Below are 14,179 nucleotides of genomic sequence, written 5' to 3'. Positions count from 1 at the left end.
CCCATGTGCTTGGGCCTCTGCCACCCATGTGAGAGTCCAGGGTGGAGTTCCAGGTCTCTGGTTTCAGCTTGGCCCAGTCCTAGCCGTTTTGTGGTCATCTGGATAGTGATCCAGCAGATGAAAGATCTGTGTGTGTTTGTGTGTGTATGTCTCTCTCTTTATATGAACACTCTTCCTTTCAAATAAAAAAGGAAATGAATCTTTAAAATAATCCCATCTACTGACCAATTTGAAACACCTCGTCCTGTTCCAGGGAACCAGAACTCCTTGGGGAGATGATGGATTGTAGGTTTGTACAAGATGCTCTGGGAACATTGTGTGATGCCAGAAGAGAGGAGGTGCTGAGAAATGACAGGAACACAGAATGGGCCCTTTTGCTGGCCAAATCTGGCATCATTTGTGAGTCAAAGTAGGTAGTGGCTGGGCTGAAGTGTAACCCATGGCAGGAAATAAGAATTGATAGGTCTACACTAATGATGAATAAAGGAGAATATTAATTAGTAAATATAAAATCAGGTGAGAATGGACAACTGTTTTGCAACAATCTCAGAAAATATTGTGGTAAATACAATAATGGGTGGTAAGGTTTGTGGGTGAAAGTGGATGGGCCATGGGACACTGGCCCCTCACTGTATTCCCCCACAAAAAGGGACAGGGGCTAAATTTACTGAGGAGAAATGCTGTCATCCACTTTAATTAAGGCACAAAGTACATGGACATTGACAAGATTGGGGCATGTTCCTTTTAATGCAGTGTACAAAGGCAGAGTCATCCATTCATGCTGTGCACCTGTCCATGTCATACCTGTGTCAGCCCCGATGAAACATCAGACAAAACTCAGACCCAGAGGCACCTTCTGGAAAACCGCGGGCCTTGCCCTGTGCCAGCAGCAACAATATCACAGCCAAGAGCTGAGTGTGTGAACCTGTCCTGGACCTCCCCATCCCCGGGTGGGCACCACACCTGTGCTCCTTGGCTGCAGTGGACTAGTGGTCCCCTAGCCCGGAAGATCCTCTGCTGTCTGCTGAACTGGCTTGTTAGCTCCAGACAGAAGGTATGCAGGGGTGCTGACAAAGGACAGTTTCCTGGCGAGGGGCAGGCATTTGGTTATAAGGATGCCCATGTGCCCCATCCTAGCCTGGGTTTAATGCCCCACTCTATTTCTCAACACAGCCTCCTGCTCAGACAGACCCTGGCAGGCAGCAAAGGATCCCTGCCACCCATGAGGGAGACCTGGAGTGAGTTTCTGGCCCAAGCCCCAGCCCAGTCCTGGTCATTTCAGGCTTCTGGGGGATTGAGTCAGCAGGTGAGTAGTGAACTGTCTCTCTCTACCTTTCCAATAATAATAGTAACACCACATGCGTCCTCACAGGACAAATGGCTCTGGGTTGATGATGAGAGTCCCCTTAAAGATTCAATTCTAAGACACAGGTGATTGACAAGCCAAGGTGGCCCAGAGGTGGTGTGAGCTCCACCGACCCACATGAGCATTCAGTCCCTACAGCAGGGCTGGAGCTGCCATGTGCTTGGTCTCTTTAAAGAGAAAAGAGGCCAGGAGTTGGCACAGTAGTACACAGACTAGCAGAGTCTGGAGGCAGGAGAGCACCATGTTCAATGACTCCACTTAGGCACACCTGCAATTGAGCCTGTCCCAGTGGTCCCACTTCCAGACAGCACAGGCGGATGTCCTGCCCACCCACAGCCTGTGCTCCACTCATGAGACAGCCTATGCGTCCAGAGTTCACCTCACCACCATGCCTCTCTCACCCTCTATGCAAGGCTCTGGGGCCGCAGTGGCGCTGGGGTTAGGAGGGACTGAAGAGAAGGGAGGCCACTGTTGGGGTCTCAGGGGGGCTGGCGAAAAGGGGAGCTTCTCTGCTCTTCCAGTTGCCCTGTTCTTGTCCCAAGCAATGAAATCCACAGGCCGAGAAGATCCCCAGACCATGGGAACAGGGAATCCTCCCGTGTGCCCGTGGATGGCTGAATGGTTAGTCTAGTACACAGGCACGCTAGGCAGCAGCCTTGACAAAGAAGGCAGCCCTGGGGAGTGAGCCTGCAGGACGTGGTGCCAGATGAATCAGGCCACAAGCAGCAAGTGACTCCACTTATATGTGTAACTAACTGGAGTGGGGAGCAAGGTGGGCATTCCAGGGGCTGGGGACGTGGTGGGAAGTTCAAGGCTGAGAGTATGAGAGTATGATGTCAGGGCCTGGTGACTGTTGGCCACAGTCAGGTCGCCCCCAAGGCTGGCCGCGCGAGGCCATCCGGCCATCCGTGATCATCTCAGGTGCTCGATACATACTGAGACAGCTGTAAGCCACTAAACAGGCTGTGTTGTGGGATGGGGTCTGTGTTGCATTCTAGGGGAGCCGCAGGAGTGCCAGGGGTGGGGAGGTGTGGTCGGGGTCAGGCAGGGAGGAGGCTGCAGGTTTTGGGGAGCTGGGGCACGGGGGGAACAGCTCAGAGGCGAAGCTGCAGCAGGTAGCGCAGACAGCACTGGCTCTCCTTGTAGATGAGGTACTCGCTCTGGGAGAAGTGAGAGCTGCTGAACTGTGGGCAGGGCACAGGCCTGCCCTGCGGCACTGCCACTTGCTGGCCATCCAACTCCAGCTTGGTGTCCTGGGCTGGGTCTGCAGGGCAGAGTAAGGGTTGTTGTCCCTGGCTTTGCCAGCAGGTGCTGCCCCCTACCCACTTCAACACCATGGTGTAGGATGGACCCTCGGCCTGGAATATACCACTCCCTGTCCCAATTCTATTTTTCTCTGCAAAACTCCTATTGAGCCTTCAGGAACATCTCTCCTCAGAGTCTTCTGGGTGAGCTGTGGGTGTTTGTTTAAGGACCTGCCCATCCTCTCAGCCAAGCGGTGCTGGGCCTGCTCAGACCCCTGGGGCTCACCTGGCTCGGTGTGACCTCGGGCGATGACACTGTCGAAGCCAGGAGGTGCCTTCTGCAGGTTGGGCTTGTCAGCCATGACATGGTGCTCTCGGCCCAGTGCCACCTCGCTCAGGAACATGTAGCCGATGCCATTAATGCCAGTAACTGCAGGGCGTGAGGAGGTTCAGTGGTGGCCGGCCTGGGGCCTGCTGCCTGGCTCTGGGCTGCCCTGCACTGCCATCATTGCCTCTGCCCTGGCTACTCCAGCCGTAGTGTGCTTCCATCTGCCTGTTTCATCCCCGCCTCACTGCTGCCCCTGCCCCATCCCTTGTACTGTGTGCTGAGCTCACCACATCTGGCTTGGCCTCCACATAGCCTCTGGCCTCTCCCATCCTTTCCCGCGTGCAGCCACCAAGGCCCTACTGTTTTACAGTCCAACCATGCCTTCCACTGCACTTTGATTAAGATCTCTGGTTAGTCCAAGGCCCCCACCCTTGGCCTCATTCTAGCCTGCCATACTCTCCTGGGCACTGTGCTCATCCCAGTGTCTTGAAGACTCTTCTTTCAGCACCCCTCCCCTCCCCAGGTACACTCTTTCTACATGTGTCACTCCCTCCTGGAAGCCCTCCCTGACTGGCAGGCATTTTCTGTGCATCCTTCTCCCACCCCAACGAGCCCCAGGGTGCCTGCTGAGCATTGAAGTGTTCCTTCCCCAGACACAGGAGTTCCCAACGGGCAAGGATGAGGCGTGATCTCCCTAGGTGGCCCCATGCCCGCCCAGGGTCACTCACCGTAGCTGGCTGACTTGCCGTTTTCTGAGGCGAAGTAGATACCTTTGCCCATGCGGCCACCGGAGTGTGGCATGATGCGGAGCCCGCTGGTGAGGATGGCAGCCACCACAGCCACGTTGGTGCCATGCCACAGCAGCTTCCGGTTCTCCAGCCCAGAGTGGGCTTTGAACCTGTCCCCCTGGACAGGGCAGGTGTGGGAGTGGGAGTTGTGCCATCTAAGAGTGCCTCGGCAACCACCCCCCCAAGGTGTCACACACTTATATGCACACTCAGGGCCTGGTGGGAAGTGCCCAGAGTCATTCAACCAGCTTGCGAAGGGACCCAGTGGTCAAGGAACAGGGTGATGGCCAGTAGTATACACGATGGGGGGTCTGCTGCTCACCTCCCCTTCTCGTTTTACTTTCCAGATGTGCTGTAGGGTAGGGCACCTGTATGGGTTGCTTGTCTGCTCTAAGTAGGTACAGATCACCTAGAACGATGGTGGGAGATGGAGGCTGGGCTGGGGGGTTGTGAGTGCTAGGGAGGAGGGTGGTGGCTTATGCATCAGCTTTCTCTGCCACGCCCCTGCCAGGCTCAGGGCCCCCCTGGGCACCCCATGGGATGATGCCCACCACAGGGTGGCTCCTCGGTGAGCCCAACACACACCTTGTACTCCAATGTTTCAGGGTCCAGCAGCTGAAGCTGGCACTTCAGAAGCTGGTAGTTGCGGTCCAATGGATGTGGCACTTCCTCTACCTTCACCTCCTCCTCTGGGGCTGCCTGCAGGGCCTGGGCCAGCTCGATGTCCGCCAGCACCTGGGATAATGAATGTCACTGGCAGCTGGCCCTACTCTCTTGACCTTTGGCCACCTTCCTCCTGCCTACCACATCCCCTTTGCCTCCCGCCGATGTGTACACCTGTCTGTTCTCACCAGGTCTATGTCAGGCCCTTCCCCCTGCCCACCATAGCCCCTCTGCCACCTCTCACCAGCAGCATGTCCTTCTTGGCCCGCAGCAGCTCTGGCGTGTTGATGAGAGGAGGCCTTCTGCGGCCACAGTTGTGTGGGATGACAGTGTAGAAGCGAGAGGACAGCTCCTCCAGGCTGTGACTACTGCCCTCTGGGGCCTTCAGGGCCTCCTCCAGGGCCTCCAAGGCCTCGAAGCCAGTGGCGATCTGCTGCTTGCTCAGCTTGCCTAGGGGCATCTTCTTTACATCTAAGGCACCAGGGCACGGGGTTGCTCAGCCTGGACCCTTAGATCCCTGGACCACTTAACCCCTAACCTAATTCTGCCTTCTGCTCCCCACTACACCCAGTCCCCTCTGCCCCTCCTCCACCCCCACCAGCTCCTCACCTAGGTTCATGAGGGCCATCGAACCCTCGAACATCTCCTCGCTGAAGATGTTGGTGATCAGCTGTTGTGTGGCAGGGTCCAGGGAGCAGGGCAGCACCTGCATAGCCACAGCACTTGCTGGGCCTCCTTCCACCTGAGAAGATGGGTACCGGTGGGTAGGGTCCCCTTGGAGCAGTGCAAAGCCCAACATCCTGGCCACCCAGGCAGTGGTACAGCCCACTTCCCAGCCCTCACCTTCACCATGACCTCTTGGGCCTGTTCATCCCTTTGCACATCGATCAGCGTGTACTTGCCAGAGTGGGCCACAAAGTGATCCCGCTCTGCCCATTTGTTCTTGGTCTTCTCCTGAAATTTCTGCTCAAAGTCATTCCTGGCATCTTCTAGGCTGGTGAATTTCCTGAGCTTGTTCTGGCCCTTCTCGCCCTGCCCAAAGGCAGCCTTCAGCGGGTGGTGCCAGCTGAAAGGCCTTGCCAGCCTCTGTGCTGGTGCTGGGTACCCCAGGATGGCTGGAAGGGGAGGGAAGTGGGCTGGGAGAGACAGTCTGCTGCTGTGGGTGGAGTGGGGTGGGGGTGCTTTCAGGGTCCTGGGCAGGAGGAGGCGGGGAAGGGGGTGGTCCTCACCACGCGACCCCAGCGGTTCCAGCAGGCAAAGCCACTGGGGGTCTCCAGCAGCTGGATGACGTAGAACTTGTTGTTGTTGCTCCCAATGTTGGTCTGGTTCAGGGTACAGCTGTAGTCCTCATGCACCTGTGTTAGGGGAAGGGGGCTGCTGGGCCAGGCTGAATCCTGGCAGGTGGAGGGGCCTATGGGGTGGCAGGGCTGCCAGTACCTGGCTGGAGGGGACCCAGACAAGCTGAGGGGAGACTGAGGAGTTGGAGTTTTTGCCCAAGTGCCATGGGGATGGGGGGAGGTCTGTGTGGGGAGACTGCTAGACCTCATGGAATACAGCCCTGACCTTGGGAGGAAGTGACTTAGCTCTGCAGCTTATAGGGGGATGAGGGTGGCACCTACAGGCCTGTTCTCACCTGGGTCCCGGGCTCTTTATAGAGCGGGCACTCAGAGTCCACGTGGATCACTCGCTGCTCAGTGGGTGCAGCCCGGAGGGCCTGGACTGTGGAGTGAAATCTGTCCTCTTCGCCTGCGTCCAGGCGCCCCTGCTTCTTCAGGGGACCTGCGTTCTGTGGCGGGGGTTGGCGCTTGGGAGCCATGACTGTCCTGGGGCACAGCAAGGCATCTGTAGGCCTCCCAGCACTCACGGGTTCTGCCCTGGCCTCTCCCTCCACCCCCCCTTTCTACCCTATCCTCGATCCCACCCGTCTCCTTACCCCGTAGAGGCCGCTTTCCCAGCCATACGTGCGAAGTCAGGACCCTGTCCAGTTTGCCCACAGGGATCAGGCTCAGGGTGGTTGGGGAAATGAAAGTCTGGAGTTTCCCTATTCCTCCCCCTGCCACCAGCTGGGACTTGGCATAGCAGCTGGGCTGAGTCATGAGGAGGGTGGAGGGCAGTGTCTGCTGGTGGGCAGCACTGCCCAGGTCTTATCTGTCTCCCCAGAGCCTGGGCCCAGTGGTCCAGAATCCACTTACCTAAGGAGGCAAGAATTGCGGGGGCCAACTCGAGTTCCTGATCAGTGGCCGTGCACTGTCACTAAATAGAAGCCAGTCTCATTCCTTTGCCCTGCCCTGCCCTGCCCTGCTGAGGCCTGTGGGCAGGGCCACAGGGCACTCATCTAGGAGTCCGACCGAATGGCTGCAGGCTCCTCCCGAGCAGTCCCAAGACTGCAGTTCCTGTTGTGACGTGTAGTGAATTTCAGGACCACGCAGTCAGGGACTTTCTAACACTGACCAGGGGGAGGAGAAGATCTGGGAAATGAGATGATTTCACTAGTGGGGTGAATCAGAACTGAGCACTTTCACACCAGTGGGTGAGTACTCATCTGGACACATAAAGTTCAGGACTCTAATGCACCCTGAGCATCAGGCATCTGACCTGGATTGTGCCCCGAGTGTGCACCAGTGACGTTGGGCACTGTCCTCTCCTCCAGGGCTGCCTGGATGGCCTCCAACGCTCTCCTAACTTTTGTTGACACTTAGACAAGTTTAACACAAACAGGGAGGGGGGAGTCGCGCTCCAGAATGTGGAACCTGTGTCTCTGGCGCCCCCAAGTGGACAGACAGCGCCAACACAGCGAGTCTGCGTTTTCTGCTTCCACCCCTCCCTAGGCAGACGGCCGGCAGCTCGGCGCACGCGCCCCCCCCTCGGGGCGGAAGTGCCAGGGACCGGCGTGCTTCCTACTCCAGGAGGAGCGGGAAGCCATAGGCGCTCTATGGGGCGTGGCTACAGAGGTCTATCCTATGGGCTTCTGGAGGCGTGACCAAATGGCCGAAGAAGCCAATGGAGCTGTGGGGGGGCGTGGCCCGCCGCTGGTGGGAGCCAATCAAAGTGCCCAGTCTTGCCGAGCGGCTGGGGCTTAGCTGCCACGTGAGTTCTGTCGCTGCGGCTGCCAGGCACACGGCGGGCAGCATGTCGGCCACCACTGGGGCTCGCAAGCGGGGAAAGTCGGCCTCGGGGATCGGGGCCGGGGCAGGGCCCGGCAAGCGACGCCGAAAGGTGAGCTGCGATTGGGCTGGCTACCAGCCGAGGGACGCGAACCCCGGGCCCTCAGCCCTTCCACCCCAGGACCCCGGCTGCAAACAACTTGGTCCTTCCTTTCGCGGCTCCAATCCTGGAAACCCTGGCGCTTGACCAGGGCCCTTGGGCCTCTAGAGGGACGTAGGGACGAGTGGAGGGAGCGCTTGGGTCAGTACCAGAGCGATCGAGACCCCTAAATGAAGCAAGGAATCCTGTGATCCCCAGGCGGACTCTGCAGGCGACAGGGGCAAGTCCAAGGGTGGAGGCAAGATGAACGAGGAGATCTCCAGCGACTCAGAGAGCGAGAGGTGAGCTGGGGGGCACTCAGAGGGTCGGAATGGAGCCGGGCCTCCTGCCTGGCACGGCTCTCCTCCAGAGTCTAACCTTCAGAAGCTTCACTTTCCTTGAGGGTATCTGACCCCCAAGGGCCCAGGGGGAGACGTCCCTGGTACATGGCTCTGGGGCTGGGAAAGGGGAGATGGAGGGACTGCTCACAGGTGCTGGTCTGTTTTTGGGCACGCCCAGGCACTGCCATTGCTGTTGGAAGCCAGGAGGTGAGCAGGCAGGTGCAGAGGGAGTGTGTGGTGCCAAGGTGTGTGCCTGCTAGCCCTGCATTATGGGAACAGATGAAAAGGACTTTTGAGGAGTCTGTAGTGGGACAGTAGAGAAGGCCTTGAGGGGCTCCCAGAAAACTCTGTGGCCGAACGGGTGGAGGAGGGCATTGGACGCCTCCCCCTCTGCAGGTGTGGTTGGGGAGGTTTCACAGGATCTGGCATGTTGGAGGCTCATCCCAGGGACCCTGAGCGCCTTCCCCAGGAGTGAGCGTTAGACATTCTGCTCCTGAGATAGCCTACTGTGTTTTTAAGATTGATTATTTGTGTGAAAGGCAGGGTTATGAAGCCAGGGAGAGATAAGCGCTGTGCTACAACATTGTCCCCTGCCCCTACGCTTTCCTTAAGGCTAACCTCCCTGTGTTCCTGTGTGTGTGCTGGCTCCGTGCTTAGTGCCTTCCAGCATTCTTGAAAGTTGTGCCACAAACCTGGTAATGCAGAAGTGTGTGCTCAGCGTGTGTGTGCTTCACAAAGAAGGGATGGCGTGGTGACAGGTCGTGGGTCCCTCCACCAGCACCAGCTGGCCTCCCTGACTTCACTGAGTTGCTTACTTTTCTTTCTTCCTTTAAAAAAATTTTTGTTTTAAAATGGCGTCATTGGGTATAATTCACACACAGTGATATTCAGCTTTCTCTGATCTAGTTAGGTGAGTTTTGACAAAGACACAGTTGTGTGATTGTCACCAATATGGACAGGTGGATTTCGTTACATCTACATCCCCGCCCCGACCCCCAAAACCCCCTGTCCCTTATTCCCTGCTAACCGCTGATCCCTGGTGTGTCTGTCCCAGAATGCCTGGTGAATGGAACCTGCGTGTGTTCTCCCCCTCAGCCTTCTGCCTTCCCTAAACAAAGCAGATTGATGGGTTTGGGGCCATCAGTAGAAGTTCCAAGCTTGACTGTGTAAGGGAGCCTCTGGAGGCCTACTGGTCTGGCCAGTGTGTTCGGTCTTGCCTTTGCCAAGAGTTTTCAGTGTCCCCTGCTGGGGGCTGGTGCATAAGGTCCTGAGTGTGTCCTGGGGGACCCCACTGGGGCATCTGACAGAGAGGAGATAGGCCCAGAGCCGTGGGCAGAGGGAGTGGCCTACCCTGCGTTTTCTGCTGCTGAGTCCCCGGGCCCGACCTCCGCTCCCAGGACCAGTCACAGTAGGTCCTGTGTCTGAGTGTAGGTCCTCGGCCAGCCCAGGGGCAGGTGTACTGAGGGGAAATCGTGAGCTCGAGCAGGCCAAGGACAAGGCCAGGCTGGTCAGAATTCCACTGCAACCTTGTCCTCTGGATGAGAGGAGGCACCAGCGTGGGTGCCTCCTGGGTCCCTGGCCCTCATGTGGGAAGGGTTGTTGGCTCGGGGTCCCCCTGCGTGTTGCCCTCTGTGTCTGAATCCCACCTCTCCTTTCTCCTGGCTTTATACCCTCTTGTGTGGATGGAGGGCACCTGACACTCCTGCCACCATCTTGCATTGTTTTTGTTGCTTTAGCCGTGCTTGGCACTGCAGGGCTGAGCATGCCCCTCCAGTGCCATGTGTGTGGCACTCCTCTGTCTCGTTCTCATTGTGGCTGTGAGACATCTGGAGCCATTTGGATTCCTGTCCCTTTGAGGGTGACCTGGTTTCCCTTGGAAGCTTCTCTTTCTTCCCCCTGGGCACCGAGGGGGGCCTTTCCGATTGTTCACCCGCATCCTTTGATCTTCCGCTATGTGGCAGCACTGGCCCTGGGGACTGGACGGGAATGGTGGGCGGGGAGGGGGGAGAGCAGGGAAGGCTGAGTAGCAGGGAGAGTGTCAGGGCAGCCCTGCTGGTCGTGGTGGTTGGAGGAGCAGAGTAAACTCCATCAGACCTGGAGCCTTCCTGTACACAGCCTAGCTCCAAGGAGAACAGAGGAAGAGGAGGAGGAAGAGCTGGAGGAGACCGCCCAGGAGAAGAAGCTGCGCTTGGCCAAACTCTACCTTGAACAGCTCAGGCAGCAAGGTTAGCCCTGTGCCGGCAAGGGGAGGGTCCCTGGACTATCTGATGGGGGATACAGTGGTCCCGCAGGCTGCCAGGGCTCTCGGTGCAAGCTGTGCTCAAGAGGGTTGGCTAGGAGCTGTAACAGGCTTCCTGGAGCAAGCCAGGCATACAGGTGACTCTGGGCAGGCCTGGTAAGAAAAGGCAGAAGGAGAGCAGCCAGTCTGCCCTGGTGGATTTCCCTGGTGGGGAGGGGAGTGGGTCCTCAGCCTCTGTTTACCCAGTGTGGTTTGTCCTGCACAGAGGAGGAGAAGGCTGAGGTCCGCGCCTTCGAAGAGGACCAGGTTGCAGGGCGCTTGAAGGAGGATGTGGTAGGTGCAGAGGGAGAGGAGGGCAGTGGTAAGGGGCTGAGCCTGCCCCACGGCCCTCACGTTGTGTCTCTCTGGGCAGCTTGAGCAGAGGGGCAGGCTGCAGAAGTCGGTGGCAAAGGAGGTGAGTGCATGCCCCCCTTGGGTGTAAACTTGGAGAAAGCTGAGGGTCCCCCTGGGATTGCGGGGGTGCTGTAGTGGGATTTTGCCCTGGGCCATGCTGGACAGAAGGTCAAGTAAGGACCTGGTCTTGACAGCCTCACATTTCCCTTTTGGTCAAAGTGGGACGGCTGGGTTGGTACCGGGCAGGTGCCTTCAAGCCCCCATCCACGGTGACCCAGTGCTGCCCACCCAGGTCCAGGCCCCAGCCCCAGCCGACATCCGAGTTTTGCGGGGCCATCAGCTCTCCATCACCTGTTTGGTCATCACTCCTGATGACTTGGCCATCTTTTCTGCTGCCAAAGACTGTACCATCATTAAGTGTGAGTGAGTGCCTAGGATGGGGTGGGGGGGCACAGCCCCAGGGTTCAGTAGGGGACACTGGCATGAGGAGAGTGGTAGTCTCATCAGTTGAACCCTAGCTGGGGAAGCATTTGGAAGCCAGTTTGCCCATCTCTCTGTCCACATAGGCCAATGGACCAAGGCAGGATGGTGACTGAGTGAGGATTGGCGGTGCAGGTTGGGGGTTGGGCTAGAAGAGTTGGGACGTGGCTTGTGGAGTCCTGGGATGTTGTCTTGGGCTCTACTGGGTCCTCCTCCTGGCAACTGAATGCTGTCCTCACCCAGCCACAGCAGCCTTGGGAAGAACTTGCACCAACTTCACTTATCTCTGGGCATTCTGGGTGCCCTTTGAGTGGGCCTTACTGAACAGAAGAGGGGGCTTGTCCAGCTCCCGTCCCCATCCTGGGCCCCATCTTTCCTTGCAATCCATTCCCCATCCCAGTAGCCTCTTTCCTCCTCACCTGGTGGCAGGGAGCGTGGAGAATGGCCGAAAGCTGCACGTGATCCCACGCGCCAAGAAGGGCGCTGAGGGGCAGCCACCTGGCCACAGCAGCCATATCCTCTGCATGGCCATCTCTTCGGACGGCAAGTACCTGGTAAGGCCTGGTCAGCCCTGGGGGCTCGATGGGTGCCTGTGGATGTTGTTTTCACCCCCTCACTCTTCACCCCCACCCTCCAGGCCTCAGGCGACTGCAGCAAGCTAATCCTCATCTGGGAGGCCCAGAGCTGCCGGCACCTGTACACCTTCACAGGGCATCGGGACGCCGTGTCAGTAAGGAGCAGGGCTGGCCTTGGCAGATGATCTGCACGTGGACCTGGTGGGGTTGTCAGGAATGGCGGGGAGCAGTGGAGTTATGGGGAACTGTGGCTTGGGATCTCCCCCGTCGCAGACCTGCAGCTGCCCCATGGCACACAAGCACAGTACTGGCTGCAGGTGGGGCCACAGAGGGCGTTCACACAGTGTTGTGGCTCTTGCTTCTTCGGCCGGAGCCCTGTCTGTTTCCCACTGGGCTCCAGGCTGGCTTGCTCCCTCTCCCCGTACCCTTAGGGGCTGGCGTTCCGCAGAGGCACCCACCAGCTCTACAGCACTTCCCACGACCGCTCCGTGAAGGTGTGGAATGTGGCTGAGAACTCCTATGTGGAGACACTGTGAGTGCACCCGGGCAGGGATGTGCGTGTCCCATGTGGTCTCCTTCCCTTCCGTGTGACCCTTCGTGACCCTGTGTGAGCCCGAATCTCCTCTGCCCGGCAGCTTTGGCCACCAGGACGCCGTGGCTGCCTTGGATGCCTTGAGCCGGGAGGCCTGTGTGACAGCCGGGGGCCGGGATGGGACTGTGCGCGTGTGGAAGATCCCCGAAGAGTCCCAGCTCGTTTTCTACGGGCACCAGTAAGGCACTGGGTGCCCACGGGGTTGTTGCAGGGCTGGGGTGGTGCGGGGCCTTACCACGCATCTCTGCAGGGGCTCCATTGACTGCATCCATCTCATCAACGAAGAGCACATGGTCTCTGGTGCCGACGATGGGTAAGAGCCACCCTCCCAATAGGTCTCCCGGCTGCTGCTGCGCTCTGGGGTGCTGACCTGGGTGTAGACTCCCAACCTATGGAGGAAATGCTGAACCCCCTTGCTTTCCTTCCTTCCATTTATTTGGAAGGTAGAGTTACAGAGAGATCATCTATCTACTGGTCATGTCCCAGATGGCCACAGCTGGGCCAGGCTGAAGCCAGGAGCCCAGGGTTTCTTCTGGATTTCCCATAGGAGTGTCTGGGACCATCTTCTGCTGCTTTTCCAGGCATATTAGCTTTCTGGGTCTCAAACCAGTGCCCAGATGGGAAGCTGGTATACCAGAAAGTCGCTTTACCTGCTATGCCACCTCAACGGTCCTAGCAGCCCCTCCCATCACTAACAAGCACAATGGGGCATGCACCCTTCTGTCCCACCCCAGCCCTAACTGCCTGTACCCCGTGTCCACAGCTCTGTGGCTCTGTGGGGCCTCTCCAAGAAGCGGCCGCTTGTCGTGCAGCGTGACGCTCATGGGCTGCGAGGGGAGCCAGGCCTGGAACAGCCTTATTGGGTGTCATCCGTAGCAGCTCTGCTCAATACCGACCTCGTGGCTACAGGTGGTGTGCCCTGTAGGACTGGGGAGGACTGGGAGAGGGCGCACCTGGCTGGGGGTTGCTCACTGTCTGCCTGTCCCCCAGGCTCCCACAGCTCTTGTGTGCGGCTGTGGCAGTGCGGGGAGAGCTTCCGGCAGCTCAGCCATCTCTGCGACATCCCCCTGGTGAGAAGGGCCCCTGGCCCCTGGAATTAGCTCTTCAACACCCTCCTTTCTCCCCGCTCCCCTGGGTTCTGCTTCCCTTCCTGTCCTAAGAGCTGGGGCCCAAGTCAGGGCACGGTGTGGACAAAGGCCTGGTGGTCTGGTGCTGTTATGCCTGGGAGGGTACCAGGCCATGGCATGTAGACTTTCTTCACTAGGAGTGACCTGGGGAAGGGTGGCAGAATCCGAGTCCATGGACGGACATTGCAAGACTTGGGCCAGGGGTGATGTCAGGTCTCCCAGGCCCCATGGGTAGAAGTCAGGCCACACCTGTGTATAGACCATCACCTTGGTTCTCACAGTCCCCCTGCCAGGCTGGTACCCTGCTCCCCCATCTCCCCGAGGTGGAGGCTGAGTCCCTGAGAGTAAAGGGCTGGGCTAGGTAATCAGGTGCCCAGGCCTGGAAGTTCTCACCCTTGACCTTGATGCTGGGACATGGTGGGGGAGGTGTGCCTATAATGTCTCAACCATACAATCCCTCTTTCCTTAGGTGGGTTTCATCAACAGCCTCAAGTTCTCCAGCACAGGAGACTTTCTGGTGGCTGGGGTGGGACAGGAGCACAGGTATGTGGTACCCTTGAGGGCTGAGGGAAGGGGAAGGTGGTACTGGCTGGGCAGCTGGGTGGAATAGGGCAGGAGCTGGGCTGGCTGTCAGCTGCCACTCTTCTGGTTCCATGCAGGCTTGGCCGCTGGTGGCGGATCAAAGAAGCTCGCAACTCCGTGTGTATCATCCCGCTGCGCAGGGCACCGGGGCCTGCGGCCGCCGGCTCCTAATCCCCCCAAACCTCTTTATTTAAGTGCCTCCCAGGCCATGCCCTACT

General features: G+C 58.3%; 2 protein-coding genes across 2 annotated transcripts; one reads left to right on the top strand and one right to left on the bottom strand.

Moving 5' to 3' along the window:
* Positions 1-2,314: 2,314 nt before the first annotated feature.
* On the bottom strand, positions 2,315-6,377 carry PARP3 (poly(ADP-ribose) polymerase family member 3). The gene is made up of 11 exons (XM_040994562.1): positions 6,323-6,377; positions 6,023-6,212; positions 5,619-5,744; positions 5,233-5,421; positions 4,999-5,131; positions 4,634-4,860; positions 4,312-4,461; positions 4,049-4,135; positions 3,667-3,844; positions 2,897-3,040; positions 2,315-2,630 (listed from the first exon to the last, which is right to left on the bottom strand). Exons 1-11 carry the CDS (start codon positions 6,346-6,348, stop codon positions 2,461-2,463), a joined length of 1,620 nt encoding a protein of 539 aa, XP_040850496.1. The 5' UTR covers positions 6,349-6,377; the 3' UTR covers positions 2,315-2,460.
* A 1,008-nt stretch (positions 6,378-7,385) lies between these two features.
* RRP9 (ribosomal RNA processing 9, U3 small nucleolar RNA binding protein) lies at positions 7,386-14,179 on the top strand. Its single transcript, XM_040995036.1, has 15 exons — positions 7,386-7,605; positions 7,852-7,934; positions 10,089-10,198; positions 10,478-10,545; positions 10,625-10,666; positions 10,898-11,024; positions 11,515-11,639; positions 11,723-11,815; positions 12,092-12,192; positions 12,296-12,430; positions 12,503-12,565; positions 13,016-13,161; positions 13,243-13,322; positions 13,849-13,922; positions 14,039-14,179. Exons 1-15 carry the CDS (start codon positions 7,390-7,392, stop codon positions 14,130-14,132), a joined length of 1,557 nt encoding a protein of 518 aa, XP_040850970.1. The 5' UTR covers positions 7,386-7,389; the 3' UTR covers positions 14,133-14,179.

This window comes from Ochotona curzoniae, unplaced genomic scaffold (assembly GCF_017591425.1).
Source record: "Ochotona curzoniae isolate NIBS_2020 unplaced genomic scaffold, NIBS_Ocur_1.0 contig_908, whole genome shotgun sequence".
NCBI classification, from domain to species: Eukaryota; Metazoa; Chordata; class Mammalia; order Lagomorpha; family Ochotonidae; genus Ochotona; species Ochotona curzoniae.
The sequence above is the reverse complement of the archived record's forward strand: the minus strand, read 5'-3'. Positions and strand labels throughout refer to the sequence as shown.